Source organism: Alexandromys fortis, unplaced genomic scaffold, assembly GCF_014885135.2.
Source record: "Alexandromys fortis isolate MF-2015 unplaced genomic scaffold, M_Fortis_MF-2015_v1.1 scaffold_92, whole genome shotgun sequence".
NCBI classification, from domain to species: Eukaryota; Metazoa; Chordata; class Mammalia; order Rodentia; family Cricetidae; genus Alexandromys; species Alexandromys fortis.
Genome location: NW_026067972.1, coordinates 5,788,980 through 5,806,635, shown reverse-complemented (window position 1 = coordinate 5,806,635; position 17,656 = coordinate 5,788,980). Strand labels below are relative to the sequence as shown.

General features: G+C 46.2%; 1 protein-coding gene across 1 annotated transcript in view; it reads left to right on the top strand.

The window, feature by feature from the left end:
• The window catches only part of Reck (reversion inducing cysteine rich protein with kazal motifs), a 66,411-nt gene extending 58,549 nt beyond the window's left edge, over nucleotides 1-7,862 (top strand). Inside the window, exons 17-21 of the mRNA XM_050156076.1 lie at nucleotides 790-982; nucleotides 2,071-2,281; nucleotides 3,943-4,016; nucleotides 5,439-5,594; nucleotides 6,361-7,862. Of these exons, the coding sequence (XP_050012033.1) occupies nucleotides 790-982; nucleotides 2,071-2,281; nucleotides 3,943-4,016; nucleotides 5,439-5,594; nucleotides 6,361-6,579 (853 nt within the window). The 3' untranslated portion in view covers nucleotides 6,580-7,862. The remainder of the gene's footprint in view (nucleotides 1-789; nucleotides 983-2,070; nucleotides 2,282-3,942; nucleotides 4,017-5,438; nucleotides 5,595-6,360) is intronic.
• The last annotated feature ends 9,794 nt before the right edge of the window (nucleotides 7,863-17,656 follow it).

Below are 17,656 nucleotides of genomic sequence, written 5' to 3'. Positions count from 1 at the left end.
GCATCAGCCCCAGCCCTCTGTTTCTGTATACTCAACTTGATCAGTTTTTTTCTCTCTAGTTACCAAGTGTTCTCCAATACCCTTGGCTCTCACACCTTCGTTGTCAGGTGCCATTCTAGAAAGGACTTGTTTCTGTGGTATCCTCTCAGTGCAGAAGCACCCAGCATCAGTCCTCCTATCCAGGAGGCACAGGAGCCTGAATTTTTAGTATGAAACGTGAAGCCTTTCTTAAGATAGACTCCTGCTAATCAAGCTAAAAATTAGGTACCTAGCCGAGTGTGGTGTCATACTCCTCTAAACCCACGTTCAGAAGGCAGGCAGATCTTTGTGAGTTCAAGGTCAGCCTGGTAAGTATAGGAAGTTTCAGGAGACCTTGCCTAAAGAACTGAAGCAGCTGGAAGTGATCTGTTGTTACTGACTGTGACTCAGTGCTGGACCCCACCCACTGTTGAACTCACATCCCCAGCTTTTACCTTCTATTTTACCACCCCACCCTCACCCCACATACCCCTCCCCCACTCCACATCCTGGCTGTGGCTGTTCCTTCAGCATAGCCTGCTTGTTTCCTCCTTACCCACCAGGCTCCAATTAGAACACCCTCTCTGTGTGTTCCCATGTGTTCCCTCTGAGCAGTGTGTCTGCCATGTTCTAGTCTGACTGCCCTTTTCATAAACTCCATTGACCCTGTCTCTCTCCCTGGCTTCCTGTGCCACCCACATCCAGGACTCTGTTGCCCCCACCACAATCCTCCATGCTTCTCTTCACTGGCTGGCTTTCATCGTTTTTCAGATGTGTGCCAAAACCGCAAGTTTGCCTGACGACCTTTGATACATTTGGCTGTAGCCAGTATGAGTGTGTGCACAGACAGCTCACCTGTGAGCAGGTCCGAGATCCTGTGTGTGACACGGAGCACGTGGAGCACAGCAATCTCTGCACGCTGTACCAAAGAGGAAAGAGCCTCTCTTACAGAGGCCCCTGCCAGGTATGTCAGTCGCTGCCAAACCACGTATGCCATGACCTTTCCAGACCACAGAGTGAGTCCTCTGCTGAGAAGGGAGTAGTGTGGCTCTGCGGAGGAAGCAAGTGGACCCTGGCTTCAAGTCACTCCCAGGGAAAGACTTAAGGCTTCGCACCCGGTTTGGTTACTGCCATTCATTTGTTCACAGTTTTGTAGGCTGCCGTAGAAAAATCAGGAAGAAAAGTGATCTCCCCACTTGTGCCCCCACTTCCTACTTCCCATCTTCTACCTCCTGCTGTGTTGAATTGGGATGCAAACCTCTAAGACTTGTTTCACACAGGCCTCCTAGTCTTTTAGGCTTGTGAAATCTAGCTTCCAGGACAGCCTCCTTGGAGCCCCTCACCACCTTCCTGGCTCTTGCTGACCCCTCTGCTGGGAGACTCCCGTCTTTGGGCCCAGCATCACTTGCCTGCAAGCCACTAATACTGGACATGCTCTCCATCCATGGTAGAGAAAGCCCCTTCAGCTTGTCTGGCTACTGTTTCCTCTTGGAGCTGGTGTCCAGCTTACAGACACCATCTGCTCTGACCGCCCCTTCTCTTCATCCTTGCTCAGTCTTCTCAGCTCTGGGGTGTTTCTGAGGTCTGACTGCCTGATAGGTACAGAGTGCATCTGCTCTGCTCATGGCTCTATCGTCCCTTCCTACATCCAGCATGAAGAGCCATCTTTTTTTTTTAATTGATTTTATTGGGCTCTACATTTTTCTCTGCTTCCCTCCCTTTCTCTCCCCTCCCCCTCAGCCGTCTCCCATGGTCACCATGTTCCCAGTTTACTCAGGAGAGAAGAGCAATCTTTTTATTCAGTCCTCCGTGACTACTAAGAGAATCTGGGGGATGGAGTGGCAAGGGGATATTTTTGTCTTGTTTCTGTTTCAGAATGAGCACCCAAGTTTCAAAGGCTTTCCAACCTGAGACAGCCCTTTATGAATTCCACCTCCAGGGCTTTAGAGGCTCCCCACAACTTAGATCTGTGTCTTTTCACTTCCTAACCACAGTGAGGTCACTCTGTGCTCACAGGAGTTTCCTGGCTAAGAGTTACTTGTCTTTCCTCAGCCCTTCTGCAGAGCCACCGAGCCTGTCTGTGGGCACAACGGCGAGACCTACAGCAGTGTGTGTGCCGCCTACTCGGACCGTGTGGCAGTGGACTACTATGGGCCCTGCCAGGCTGTCGGGGTCCTCTCTGAACACAGTGCTGTGGCCGAGTGCGCTGCAGTGAAGTGCCCTTCACTCTCAGCTGTAGGCTGCAACCCCATCATTCCACCTGGTAAGCTGGAGGTATTCGGGGGCAGGGGTGGAGCCAGAAAGATTTGCTGACCCACCCCTAGAACATGAGCCCTTAGAAGAGAGTTCAGCAGCCTGTAAACCTTGAAAAGTCGTAATCCCAGCCCTTGGGGCTGAGACAGGAAGATATAGGCACCTGCGGTACAGTATAAGACCCTGTCCAGAAAAACAAAATATTGAAGAGACCCACATGCCAGTTATTCTGAACTAACTCCAAAGCTATGGACTGCCTTAGTGTTTGCTTTGCTGACATCAGAACAGCATAAGGGAGAACTGCCTCCGAGGGACTTGGGTTCAAATCCTAGCACCGATACAGTGGCTCACAGCCATCTGTACTACAGTTCTAGGGATCCTATGTCTTCTTCTGACCTCCTCTGGCACCAAGTACACACATGGCACACATACATACATGCAGGAAAAATATTCACATGAAATAAAATGAATGGATCTATTTTTAAAATTAAAAAGAAAACAACAGGGCTGGAGAGATGGCTCAGAGGTTAAGAGCATTGCCTACTCTTCCAAAGGTCCTGAGTTCAATTCCCAGCAACCACATGGTGGCTCATAACCATCTGTAATGGGGGTCTGGTGCCCTCTTCTGGCCTGCAGGCATACACACAGACAGAACATTGTATACATAATAAATAAATATTAAAAAATAAAAATAAAAAAAGAGAAAACAACAGCTTTTTCTATCAAAATCTTACATCAGGCATCATCAAAATCTTACATCAGGCATCAATATATAAGCAGGAAAAGTAGCATTTAAATTAAAAAAATTAGGATTACTGGGTTAAACGCTGGGTTTACTTATTTTAAAATACCTGAATAATTAACTAGTAGTTGAATGGATAGTGGAAGTGTTTTGATGAACACAAACATCTGTAATTGAGAGAAGCAAAGAGAGTTGACTTAATTGTGCAGCCAGAAGGCTCTGTTCACACAGACAGCTGTGAGCACGGTATTGTAGACAGCGGACAGTGAGTCATGCTCATCAGTGAGACAGGCAGTGGAAGAGCCTTCATTCCAGACTCGCACACAGCTACCCTGGGTCTTCCAAGTCTCCCTCTGTAGCTCACCAAGGATTCGCTGAGCCTCCGCTATGTTCAGGACATTCTTTTAAGCACCAGGGACCCAGCAGTTAACAAACAAAGCCTCTTCCCTTCTGGAGACCACATTCCAAGGAAGGAACATAAGGCTCCCTGCAGATCCAAACTGCCAAGTCAGAACTGCCTTATGGAGTGAAGAGATGGTGAACTCTGTTAAATGTGGCATGAGACCTGACTGTCTCGTTCCTCGCTATGGTAGTTTGGAAAATCTCATTTGAGCAAGCACTCGGAACTCCTGAAGCTCCCTTGTGCAGACAGAACATCGAAGGCCCAGCACAAGTTTCTGAGTAGGACCAGAGCATGAGATGAGAAGCGGGCGGGTCTGGTGTGCTGTTGTCTCAGCCTCCTTACCCTGGGCATTGCCCTCCAGAGGAGGAGTCAGGATGGAGGGATGGCTTTAGGACCCTGGGCTGGTCGTCGAGCACAGCTGCAGATAAACCATCAGGAAGGACAGATGAAGGCCACTTTACCAGTCATTTTGGATTCTCCTTGCTTTAATTCTGAACTCACAAAAGTGATTTCTTTTCTGTTATAGGTGCTTGTTGCCCATTGTGTGCTGGGATGTTACGGGTTTTATTTGACAAAGTAAAACTGGATACCATTGCTAAGGTAAATTGCTCCATATGCCAGGTACTGTTGAAAGCACATTGCTAAACTCAGGAATCCTGGAGAGTAGAATGTATTGTCCCTGTACATAGATAAAGAACCTGAGGCCATACAGATCATAACAGAACAAGGGTTGACACCCAGGGTAACTGACCTCTGCTCCTCCCTGCCACGTGCTTTCTTAGGAAAAGTCTCTGCCAGCTCAAAGAGCACGGTCACGGCCAGGAGGCCAGCAGTAGTAGAAATCCAGATGGTCTCTGCACCCACCATCGTCCCAGCACCCATTCCCCCTAGGGGCTACCTTCCCTGTCTGTCTTTCCCTTTCCCTGTTGCACCCTTTTGGGAGCTAAGACTTTAGTGGTGTAATAGGCAGAAACTTGCTGCTACCTAGAGGACCCTTCCTGTCTGTTGTGACCTGTTTCCACGGGACTTTGCTTCGCTCCAGTTCAGATCAGGCGCTTTTGAGAAGTGCTTACGGGACTGGAGAGACAGCTCGGTCGGGTGCTTTGCTCTGTCATTTTCTGCCTGTGTTTAGAGACAGGACCTCTCTCACCAGCCAGAATGCCTGGCAAGCAGGCCCCGGGGTCTTCCTGTCTCTGCCTCCTCAGTGCTGAGATTGTAAGCGTGTCCCACCACATGCGGAATTCTTATATTTTCACGTGAGTTCTGAGATTCAGACCCAGGTCCTCAGCAAGCTCCTAGCCAATGACAGACCTTGTCTTAGAAGAACAAGAAGATGGCTCCATGGTGCAGCGCTCGTGCAGAGCACTTCTGCCCCTTCTGAAGACTCAGACTCAGTTCCCAGCACCCACGTCAGGCAGCTCATAGCCACCTGTAGCTCCGGCCTCTGTGGTACCTGCACACATGCACATGTACCCATACAAGATATACCTACAAATAATTATTTTTTTAAATTTTTTTGAGACAGGTTTTACCCGTGTAGTCCTGGCTGCCTCAAGCTCACAGAGATTCTCTGCCTCCCAGGTGCTGGGATTAAAGGTGTGCGCTACTACCACCACTAGCATAGAGAGAGTTCAAGGCTGTCGTCAGTTACTTAGGACCCTATTTCAAACACAGAAAGAGCCTAAATAAATAAACAGCATTTCTGAGCTGCGTATGCTGGTACAGGATTACCATGGAGCTAGCAAGGTTGAGGCAAGAGGATTATGAGTTTAAAGCTAGCCTGGTCTATACAGCAAGACCCTGCTCAAACCAGAGTACTTCTGGTGGGGGTTAATTTTGGCTGCACACCTCTGTAGACAGCCCAAACCTCATTCACTGGACACTGGGTGGCAGGATTCTGACCAGCAGAGCCGAACTTGGTGCCAAGCGCTGGTCAAAGAGCCTCTCCAGCTGCAGCTGAGGCAGACGGAGTAGCCTAGGCAGCAAGAGGGTTCCTCTTCAGTTCCTGGAAATGTCTCCTAGGTGACCAACAAGAAGCCAGTAACAGTTCTGGAGATTCTTCAGAAGATCCGCATGCACGTGTCTGTCCCACAGTGTGATGTGTTTGGATACCTGAGCATCGAATCAGAAATTGTGATCCTGATTATTCCTGTCGACCACTCTCCAAAAGCTTTGCAGGTGGGGCTCGGGGCACATTCTGCAGCCATTTGTCAATCTAGAGTTGGTGAACTTACAGTGAGGGGGGGGGGGACCCAAAGCAGGGCTGGGAGAGGACGGAGAGTGAGGAAACGGGAGCACTTTGGAAAGAGCAAGGCAGCCTCTATGGCCGAGTCTGTTCTGGGGCCTGAGGCTGGGCACACTATGTCCACCCCACCCTTGTGCAAATGAGGCAGCCAAGGCCTGAGGAGTAGGACACTGGCATGGGCCAAGCCAAAGCCTCCGGTCTCTCTGGAGGAGGATCCATCCGAGGCAGTCTCCAGGGCCCTAAGTCTCTTCCTCTCAGATCAGGGTGCCCTGGAACCTCACTCTGTAGGCCCAAGTTTCAGTAAAAGTAGTGAGGACTCATGGGAAGGGTGAATGGGAGTAGTTGCAGCTGCCTCGTCCCAACCCTGTCTCCATCCCCTGCTGTAGAGCTGTGCTGAAAGCTTCCCTACGGCTGTGTCTAACTGTGGTCACTGTCTCTAGAGGTAGGCAGTGGATGCTATAGCACTGTGCAAAACCAAACATTGCTGACTGACTGGGGCAGTGGACATGCAGTTTCTGATCTCCATTAGTGCCCTTACATGTGCGTAGTGAGTGAAGGCCTGGACTTAACCCGACTGCACGGTAAAGGCAGAAAGAAAAGAAGCTGTCTCTGTAGTCGTTCTCCTTTTGACATGTGCATGGAATTTGCTTGACTGGACCTTTTCTGAGGTTTTCTAGTGAAAGGATCTTTCTCTTGCAGATTGAGGCCTGCAATAAGGAAGCAGAGAAAATCGAGTCCCTCATCAACTCCGACAGCCCCACTCTGGCGTCCCATGTCCCCCTCTCTGCCCTTATCATTTCCCAGGTGCAGGTCTCCAGAAGCCTTCCATCCTCTGCTGCTGGGGGCAGCTCTCCCTGCCCCTCCCTGCTCCTCTTTAGCCTGGGCCTCACTGTGTACTTGCTCTGGACTCGTCCCTGACTGCCTTCCTTGACTCGGCCGTCCCACCTTGTGAAAGACATCAGGACTGCTAGCTGGTGGCCGAGCAAGAGCATGTGTCACCTCTTAGCCCTACACAGTATTTGTTTTTATCTGCCAATGTTAGGGGTTTTGCCTTGATTCTGAAATGATAAACTAGGCTCCCCCAGTATAATGGAAATCTCTTGCTGGTGGGCACTGGGTTACAATTTACATTTTGCTCAGTAGATGAGTCTGCTTCTCCAAAGGAAAGTTACCATCACTGGTCAATGAGACGGTCACTTTATAGAAGGAGGCCCCCTTTCGTGTCCTGTAAGGGTTGAGGCTGTGCTGTGCTTGTCTCTGTGTCTAGAAGCTGAGGGCTCAGTGGAAAGCCACTTCTGGGACGGTACGGAAGGGGAGAGAGCTTCTTTGACATGATCACAGGCTGATTCCATGGAAAGTTAGGCAGGACTCTGATGTGCTTAGCAAAGGCAGCCAAGTAGCACTCATGGACTGTCTGCAGGTGGTCCTCTCAGCCATTGCCAGTTTGTGCCTGTGAATGGGGGCAGCCCCACTCATCCAAGTGTCTGTGTCGTGCAGTTTTATATTAGCCGCTCGTCAGTACTCACCACGTTCAGAGACTTTAAACCAACTGCTGCTGCTATATAATTGCCAAAAAGTAAGATAATTAGTAGTTCATGTAAATAGTACATGATTTCTTAATTTTATTATGAAGAAGGTGAATAGCCATATTTGTAAAATGACAATCATATGTGTTAGCCCTATACTTTCCGTTCATGAAGACACATTTGCTTTTTGTGGTGTGCACAGTATGGATAAATGTCTGTCTGACTATCTTTTTATATAGAATTATAAAGAATGTGGTTTATATATTTAAAATGTCAGACTAAGTATTAAAATGTTTGCATGTTGTCTAAGGAATTGGATACTTTGAATGTTTCACAGTTTGAAATAAGCTATTAATGTAATACTTCTTGTTTGTATGCACCTGAACTTAGTATTTTACATGAAGTATTTTTCAGTGTTACATGTACCCTCTGAAATACAGCAATATGCTTATTATACCAAAATGTTGTTGAAAGTAGGCACTTAAAGCTTTCAGAGGACCTCAGTGCTGATGTTAATGTAGCCTCTGTTGCAATTGCCTATTTCTGTCTAATGTCTTCAACATACTAGACTATATTGTATATATTCTATATATAGTATATTGCAATATACTATATATAGTATTCAGCGATATGCTAGAAAGCTTCTCTATTTTAATAAAAGTAATTTTATATGATCATGTGTATTTCCAAGTAATGTGGACATTCAGATTGAAACTGTTTCTCACCCTCAAGTGAGTTGTGTCTTTACTGTACAGTGGGAAGTTCTGGAGTGACATCATCCCAAGCCAAGTCCTCTGGGGGAGTGGAACAATTGTATTGAACACCCAGCACATCCAGAGGGCAGGCAGTGGTGGAATCAGGAGCAAACTCCAGCTTCAGCTGTTCCAGGACAGAAACAGATAGGCAGGTCTGTTCCATTGACCTCATGTTCCAGCTCCAGGGTGAAGTGTGGGGATGGAGCAACTCATGATGAGCTAACCTCAGCTACTTAGGCTAAGTATGTGACCCCCGCCATGTTTGTCATTCATCCACTGCATCGATTGTAGTTCTCCTCACACCATCTATACCCCAGCTCCCATTCCTATGTCCTCACTGACGGGAGAAGAGACAGAACCATGAGCTGCCCTCAAGTCTACTCATAAGTCCCAGTCATTTCTGCCTGCAGTTTAGTGGCCAAAGCAAGTCACGTGACTGTTCCTGAGCAGAAATTTTAGTTGGGGATGTCAAGTATTTCTGTGGTGCCGTATGTGTCATGGGGAGGGCTGATGAGTACCTTGATTAATGCAGTTTACCACCTAGGTCTTCCCTCATGAGAAGAGAACAAGAGCCAGGTCTGACTGGGGTTTGTATTAGGAAAGCAGGAATACTATGGCCTGGGAAGGAAGTCAGTGGTTGGGTTGGGGTGAGGGAATGTATGAATGAGAGATCTGAAGTTGGTCCTGTTCTGGGGTTGTAATCACAAGAACCCCCAAATGGTGGTAGAAACAGGTTAGCTTGGGGGTTAATGTCCTCCAAGGCCCTGATGCTAAAGTGGACATCCTAACTGCCTTGTGCTAAATTATAGTGGCTTCCCAGCACCCAAGCAAGTGCAGCTCTTGCTGAAAGTCCCCCTCTCCTGCCCCAGTGGTGATCTTGATGTCTACAGGCAGAGGACTAAGCTGAGGTAGAGATTCCTGGGCCCTGGAGTTTACCTGCAGGAGGAAGACAGGGTGGCTGAGAGAAAGACCTGTCTTCCGTCTCTAACATGAGTGATACAGCAATGTCCATAGACCTTCAGTGTTTAAGCATGAAGAAAGGCAATGGGCCACAGTGACTCCTTTTATCACCTATGGCTTTATGGATAAGAACTACTTATCAGAAATTTCTCCACATCCATCCATTGTTTCTGTGGCCAAGATGAGGTCAGACTCCCACGCTAGACTAGTTACTGGCCGAGGGGAGCAAGGCCATAATTGACTTAGTCCAGGAGCTGCACCGCTGCCAAAGCCAAGCCAAACAAGGCAGTGGGGGTAAGTTAAATGGCAAAGAGCTCTTGCTTTGGCCACAAACCGCACTTTAACACCCAGCCTCTGCAGCTTCTACTTACTAGAGTCTTGATATGAGATCACTTTTATTTTCTTCTTCCCAAGAAGGAAGTGGCCATTCTGGCCTTGCTGTGTGCACTTCCATTTCCAGACAAGACTTGGACTCCACACATAGCCTCTTATTCCACAGCCTCACTTCAGTCCTCAGGGCTCTCTCCTGTTTCAGAAAATCCAGTCCCAGTTACAAGTGCCTGGGAGGTGAAGGCAGGAAGGTCAGAAGAACCCGTTCACATTTTTTTATAAATGTAATTTTTACACATACATATGTTGTATGTCTGTATTTTGGGTGTGAATATGCTATACCTCACACGTGGAGAGGACAGCTTGTGTGAGTTAGTTCTCTCTCTACCAGGTGGGATCCAAGGAATGTATATGTAAAGATATTTCTTGTTATTATATCATCTTTATTCCTTAGTTTTTGTTTTGTCGTGATGAATTATTCCATTCATACACAGCTAGATATAATTTGTGATATTTACTTAAAATTTTAATGTTTATATTTGTAAATGATATTCATTAAATTAATGAGGTAGATTTTACCTTCTTTAGAAGGTTAACTATAATCAACCCACTATATCTACAGGTTCCACATCCATGGATTTAACAAATCATAGGTTAAAAAATTATATTCTTTGGCTGGTAAGATGGCTAAGTAGGTAAAGGCACTTGCCACTCAAACATGACTACCTAAGGTCAATTCCTGGAAACCACATAAAAGTGAAAGGACAACCAACACTGCAGAGTTGTGCTCTGGCCTCTGCACATGTGCTGTGGCGTGCACATTGTGGCACACACACACACACACACACACACACGCACCCCACACACATACATGTGGTGATAGCTTGTTTGTACAAATAAAGCTTGCCTGAAGATCAGAGGGCTGAGCTAGCCACTAGCTCACCACAGAGGTCTGGAGGTCTGTACAGACAGACCAGAAGTGATAAAGCAGGAGGATACAGGAGCTCAGTCTCTTTTACACCAAAAAGTTGAGTAGGTAAAGTGACTATGGCTTGCTCCTTCGTCTCTCTAATATCCCAGCATTTTCCCCTACATCTGACTTCGGACTTTTATTATGAAGACCCAGTAGAACTTGTTCTACATATTGGCACCCAACTGCTTGCCTGTGGCTTTGCAGCCGTGGGCACAGGCCAGAGCTGCAAGCAGAGCTCCTGCTGGAGTCACCATCCAGCGAGTTTGGGATTTGTTGTTGTAGCTTCTCTGCAACAAACTTCACAGGCCCAAACTCCACAGGCACCTGACTCCAAATGCCACAGGACTTACCTGTCCTTGGCCTACTGGCTCTGCCTTCAGAAAGGCCCTACCACGTGTGCTTCTTCTGCACAATTCCACGTGTGTTTTTCAGACAGCTGGCTTCTCTCTCTCTCTCTCTCTCTCTCTCTCTCTCTCTCTCTCTTTCTCTCTCTCCACCATGGTTTGTGGGTTTTCCCCTATACCCCCTCTCCTCAGGCTGCTGCTCTCAGCTCACAACTACTCACAAGCAGCTGCAGCTACCCTCAGCCAGGCTGTTCACTGTCTGTGTTCTCTGCTCGGATACCTCACAGTTCACTGACATTGTTGGCAGATTTGATAAGACAATTGAGAATTCTTAATTAGTTAAAGAGAGAGATTTTACAATAGAGGTATTTAGGTTTCTTTATGATCTGCTGGACAGTTTGAAGATGAAACAATTGGATGAAAAGATAACTAATTTAGATGGGACTTATATAATGTCAATTATAAACATCAGTTTTATCATTTTTGTTTTTTCACTAAAAAAGTTTGCTAATATGAGTGCTAAGATACAAGTTTTAGAAAAACTTAGTAAAACATCATAGAGATATTCAGATACAGACATAGAAATTTAATGGAGAATCAATTTCAGCATTGCATTATAAAGTTAAAGGATAACAGCCTAAAGTTTTCAAATAAAATATTAATTCAGTCGTCTCACAGGAACAACTGTGAAATGATAGATATCCCCAAGGCAGTGCAAGAGTTAAATGGATTCCTGTGAGAATGTTAGATTTAAGGAGATTTAAGGAAGCAATAGTCTCATATGCCATGCATTCACTTTTTGTGAAGCAGATGTTTAACTCATGGTCAACTTTATAATAGAATTATCCATAGAGACTAGAGAGACTTGGTTAAAGCAGTCTTAGAGCCTGGTCCTCAATTACAATGGAAAACCTGATGTAAAGAAAGGGCTAAACCACTGAACAACGAAGTAGGGCTAGAGGAATGGAAATCTCCCAAGCCAAACTCCTTGGAAAGATTATGCTGATGTACAAAGGCAATCTCTGTATGATGAACACACTCTGGATTTATGCTGCATGACAGCTTTGAATGATTGGAGTAGAATTGGAGAAGTAGGAAAGAAAACTGAGTCATTTACTAAAGTTATACAGGGCCCAAAGGAAACCTTCAAGGATTTCTTACAAAGACTGACTTCAGCAATAAATAGAATGATACCCGATTCAGAAGCTAGACAAATAATTGAATCTCTGGCTTTTGAAAATGCTACTGCACAATTCAAAAGGATAATTAGGCCATTCAAGGCAAGATGGGTTGAATGTATAGGGCAGAAATCAGGGAGGAAAATTAAAGCCATATGTGGGTAACAGCAATGAACTTATGGGGGTGTGATTTGTTACAACAATGGAATACTCAGTTCAGCATTCCTCCAATCTCAGAAACAAACCATAAGTTAACATATGTTTCTGAGAAAACTATTAGAAGGTATTATAAAGAGCAACCACTGACCATTCAGGTTGTGCAAGATCAGTGTAAGCAGAGACTGCACTTTTGTTTTCTGGCCACCCAGACCAGAATAATTACACAAAACTATATTAATTAAAACACTGTTTGTACAAGGGCTCAGGCATATTCATATCTAGCTCTTAAATCTTAACACATTTCTATTAATCTATGTATTGCCACAAGGCTGTGGCTTACTGGTAATGTTCTGGAATCTTTCTCATTCAGCAGCTACAGGTTGTCTCCTTGACTCTACTTACTCTCTCTATATATCTCTGTTCAGATTAACTGCCTGGCTTTATTCTGCTAAGCCATTGGCCAAAATAGCTTTATTTATTAACAAGTAAAAGCAACACATATACAGAAGGACATCCCAAATCAGAACATGGCACAATAGCTGCTGATATTTCAAAGGCACCAACAGTCCTACCTTTAAAATGGTTGATTGACAAACCTGTATGAATTAATCAATGGCCTTTAACAATAGAGAAACAGCAGGCCTTAGAACTGTTGGCATAGGAACAGTTAAATGCTCAGCATATTAAAGAATCAACCAGAACTTGGAATTCTCCTATATTGCTATTTAAAAGAAATCTGGAAAATGGAGAATGGTAATAGATCTAAGGACTGTTAATAAAATGGTTCAGACAATGAGCACTCTACAGTCTGGAATTCCTTTGCCATGCACAGGCATGAGGCTCCCCTCTCACAGAAAGGCAAATAGCAGTTGCACCCCAGAACCAGTAGAATGGCCTGCTGGACCAACCTGAGGGGGACAGAGCCAGGCTGGTGTGGGATTGCCCTCTGTATGCTGTGAATATGTTTTATTACCATTGGTTAATAAAGAAGCTGCTTCAGCCTATGGCAGGGCAGAATATAGCCAGGTGGGAAATCCAAACAGAGGTTTGTAGAGATAACAGGCAGAGTCAAGGTGATGCCATGTAGCTGCTGAAGAAGAAGGACCCATAACCTTTCTGGGAAGCCACAGCCTCATGCCAGTACACAGATTATTGGAATGGATTAATTCAAGATTTAAGAGCTAGCTAGAAATATGCCTGAGTCATTGGCCAAACAGTGTTGTAAATAATACACTTTCTGTGTGATTATTTGGGTCTCAGTGGCAGGGAAATGAAAGAGCAGTCTCCTTTTACACCAGTCACCAGCACTGTGTGGTAAGTGGAGACAAACAGCAGGTAGCCTTGCCCTGTAATATAGGCTCATGCAGTCAAAGAAGGTTGCATGCTCACAGAAAGCCAGGTCTAGACTGAAAAAAACTCTGAGCAGGTACGATATGCTTGAAAATGTGGCTTAGATGTGTTGGAGGAGGCTGCTAGTTAGTTCTCAGTCACTAAGCCCCAAAATAGTCACACAGAAACTGTATTAATTAAATCATTACTTGGCCCATTAGCCCTAGCTTCTTATTGACTAATTCTTACATATTAATTTAACCTATTTCTATTAATCACGTGGCTGTGGCTTACTGGCTATAGTTCCGGTGTCTGTCTCTGACGGGGCTACATGGCTTCTCTCTGACTCTGTCCTTCTTTCTCCCAGCATTCACTTTAGTTTTTCTTGCTTAGCTTTTTCTGCCCTGCTCTGCTATAGGCTCAAAGCAGTCCGTTATTAACCAATGGTATTCACAGCATACATAGGGGAATCCCACAACATAGGTGCTAAAGAAAGAAAATAAAATGGGTATAGATGATCATAGAAAAAAATAAATAAACCAGTGGTGGTGGCACGTGCCTTTAAGTCTAGCATTTGGGAGGCAGAGGCAGGTGGATGTCAGTAAGTATGAGGCCACCCTGGTCTACCAAGTATGTTCCAGGGCAGGCAGAACTGTTATACAGAGAAACTCTGACTGTTGCTATGATTTGAAGGTGAAATGTCCTCCATAGGCTGTGTGTTTGAATACCTGGTCTCCTGCTGGTGGCGCTGTTTGGAAAGGTTGCAGAACCTTGCTGGAGGAAGTCTGGACCCAATTTCCTGCCATCTCTCTGTATCCTTGCTCTGGCTTCTGTGTGATCTGTATCCTCACTGCTGCCATACCTTCATAACAGGAATGGATTGAGGCGTTTGCATCCCCTCAAACAACAGAGAATAAACACCTCTTCCTGGAGTTGCTTCTTATCAAGGATTTGGTAACAAATAAGGTAGCCAGTACACTTTGAAAATATATCAAAATTAAGTTTTACACTAGTAAAGATTAATTTTACAAACCGTAAAAGTAGCTTTACTTTTGCTGTGTACATTAACAGTCTTCTGAATGTATTGAAAGAAAAAAAGTTAAAAGATAAAAATTAGATGATCTGGGCTGGGGACAGTTCAGCTCAGAGGTAGCTAGCCTAGCGTGTGCAAGGCCCTAGGTTCATCACCAGGACTACAAGTAAACAAACACTCATTGAGAGAAAGCTAGGACAGCTGCACTGATATCAAACCTGCATTTCCCATGAAGAAGTATGAGAAGAGAGAGATCTTTTTCAATGATAGAAGAACTAATTTACTGGGCCAGGTTTATAGCTCAGTGGTAGAGCGCTTGTCTGGCATACATGAGTCCCTGAGTTTGAACTCTGGGGTGAGCGGTAAGGTCAACTTATCAAGATGATAAAAGCCATAAATGTTTATTTTCAAATAAAATGGTTCAACGTACACGAAGCAAACTGGTATAGTCTCTGTCTCTGACTTAAGGTTTGAGGTGTGAGGTCTCAGCTGTTCCTGCTGCCACACCTTGGCTCCGCCCTCTGGACTCTAACCCTCTGGAGCTGTAAACCCAATCAAAGGTTTTCTTTTCTAGGTCACCTTGGTCATGGTGTAATATCACAGCAATGGAACAGTAACTAACTCAGATGCTGACCCTGAGAGGAGCTTGTTTGGGGTTGGGGTCTGAGTTACACACGCCTTGGCCTCTAACCAAACCTAAACCCATGTGAAGATCCTACGATGGGCTGGGGGCTGGGGAATGTCATAGACCCTTCCTTCTTCCTAATGTGACCCGTTGACTCAGTCTCCTCTTTCTCTGTTGTCTTGTCATCCAAAGCGTGTGTGTTGGAATATCTTCCCATTGGTCCGGGTGCTTGGGTGCTGTTTCCCCTGCAGGAGCATCTTGTGGCTGGACAGAGGACCATGGAGCAGCCAACACGCAAGGCTAAGTTGATGCAGGCCGAGAGCGTGCTGTTTGCAGAGCACCCAGGGCATTTTACAATCACAGAGTAGCAGTCATCCCTCTTCCCAGCTCTTCTGTTTGTTTTCTTCCAGAGAGGGAGGGACAGCCCCCGCAATAAGCACGAGCTTGTAGGGAGGTCACTGCTGGGAAGGTTCCTTATTTGCTTTCCACAAAGAAGAGGTAGAGGAGGAAGAGAAAGGGGGTTGGGGGAGAAATAATAGAGAACAGCAGAGAGAGAACAAAACCAGCTCCACATGCTCTGTCACAATCCAAAAGTAAGACAAAACTTGAGTGTAAGAGTCAGAACTGACAAGCGTCAGAAGAAAATGGGAAATCTCATGTTTGCTTAGTGACGTTGGCTGTAAACTCGGGGATTCCCTGTGCTGAGTATACTCTACCCCTGAGTTACACCCAGGTCAGGCGTTCTCAAATGAGACAAACCATACAAGAAATTAATAAACCGATTGGGAGTTGGAGTCAGGAGACTCAGGAGTTCAAGGCCGTCCTCAGCTATATGGCTAATTTGAGGCCAGCCTGGGCTAGGTGACAAAGCACAAATTGGGCTAATCTTTCTTCTTGGTGTCTGGCCTTGGCTGTGGCTTGTCTCTTGTCCCCGACTTCTGGCCTAGCAGCACCTCCCTCTCCAGCCACCGAGTTGTCCTTAGTAGAAATCCGCTTTGACACCGCCTAAATCCACTTGGCACACTGCTAGCATGCTGCTGGTGGAGCCAGTTTACAGAGTCCACAGCGCACCAGCCATAGAGTCTCCAGATGTCACCAAGGCAGGAATCTAGCCTTGCCAGGACTCTGGCCCTCTCCTTCTGAATGGGGGAGTTGTGAGACCGATGGCCACTGACAGTTGTCCTCTGCACACGGTGAATGGCTCCTCTGGGCTCAGCTGTTTCCTTGTGACCTTGCAGTTCTGGTTCCTCTGAAACAGCTTTCTAGAGATTCTATGTGTGATAAGGATCCCCCCTGGGCTCCTTTGATTATTTCAATGGGAATTTGTCAGCAAAATGGAGCAGAGAATTGAACAGTGGGGGTCGGACTCCCTACCCAGAACTACAAGTCCCTCTAAGTCAGATGGGCCCCAGTGTCCACTGTGCTCCTGTTTGGAAGTACGAAGAGGCAGGAAGTATATCGGATGGACAGAGCTGCAGTGTGTGGCTCTGGGCTGACCTACTGGACACATCTAAACTCGATACGAGTCTGGTGAGGTGTGGTGGCACAGTCCTGACCTGTGACCAGCACCTGAATGAGTGTGGTGGCGTGAGGCTGCTTTGGGCTGCTCACTGAGACTGTTGAACAAACCAGCAGTAGCCTAAACCAGTGCACTTTAATTCCTAGGGTATGTACTGCTGGGGATACAGCCCGTAGTCACAGCCTCAGGAGGTGGAAGCAGGAAGATCTGAGCTCCAACGTCAAACTCAGCTACACCGGGAACTCCAGACCAGCCAAGGCCACAGGAGAGCCTGCTACAAAAAATAAAATGCAGAAGAGTAGAAAAGAGAAAATGGCTGGAGAGACAGTTGTCTTATCAGGTAATGGCGCTTGCTGCCAAGCCCGGACTCCCAGGGCTCACATGGTGGAAGGAAAGTACCGGTTCTCAGCAGCTGTTCTCTGACTTCCATGCACCACACTCAAACACCCAACATAAAATACACAATCAAAATCTAAAGATGAGGTAGCACTATGTAGACCAGGCTGGTCTTAAACTCACAGAGATCTGCATGCTTCTGTCTCCCAAGCGCTGAGAATAAAGGCATGTGCTACCACGCCTGCCCCAAATAAATGCATTTTAAAGTATATGTAGCACACACAGAGAGAGAGAGAGAGAGAGAGAGAGAGAGAGAGAGAGAGAGAGAGAGAGAGAGAACTGTCCTTGTAATTTGTTAATCAGTTCAACTCAGTCCCCATTTATTAAAAGTCTTTAAATTTTTTTTTTTTATGGTGAGAAAAGGTGTGTCTTGAATTAACTAGCTGGACTCCGTTTAGATGATGCCAATGGCGGGGTGGAGGAGGGGCGTGCCACCATCCCCAAGGAGAAGATGGCTTTCAAGAATTGGTCCTCTTTCCACTGTGTTCGTTCCAGGAATCCAACTCAGAATTAGAGTTTGGCTGCTTACCCTGAGTCAACTCACCAGGCCTTTACGGAAAAGCCTGAACACAAGTCTTCCACAGGGGCTTCCAAATCTTCTGTCCCACCAGTGAGAAAGAGTTCCTTGGCACAGGGAATGTATTAGGCTGTGCCTTGTCTGGGTGTACTTCTCAGGGCTGAAGACCTTGAGCCAGTCTCTCCCGTGTTAGGTGTGTACTGTCCTAAAAGCGGTGAAGGGAAGGGCTGATGAGAACTGAAGAAATTGACAGACTCCAGAGTACAGGTTAGGAGGGTCAGGTCCGCGGCCGTCCCTGTTGAGGGATGAGTGAGCAAAACCAGGAACGTTTGGGGAATCTGTTTTGACAAG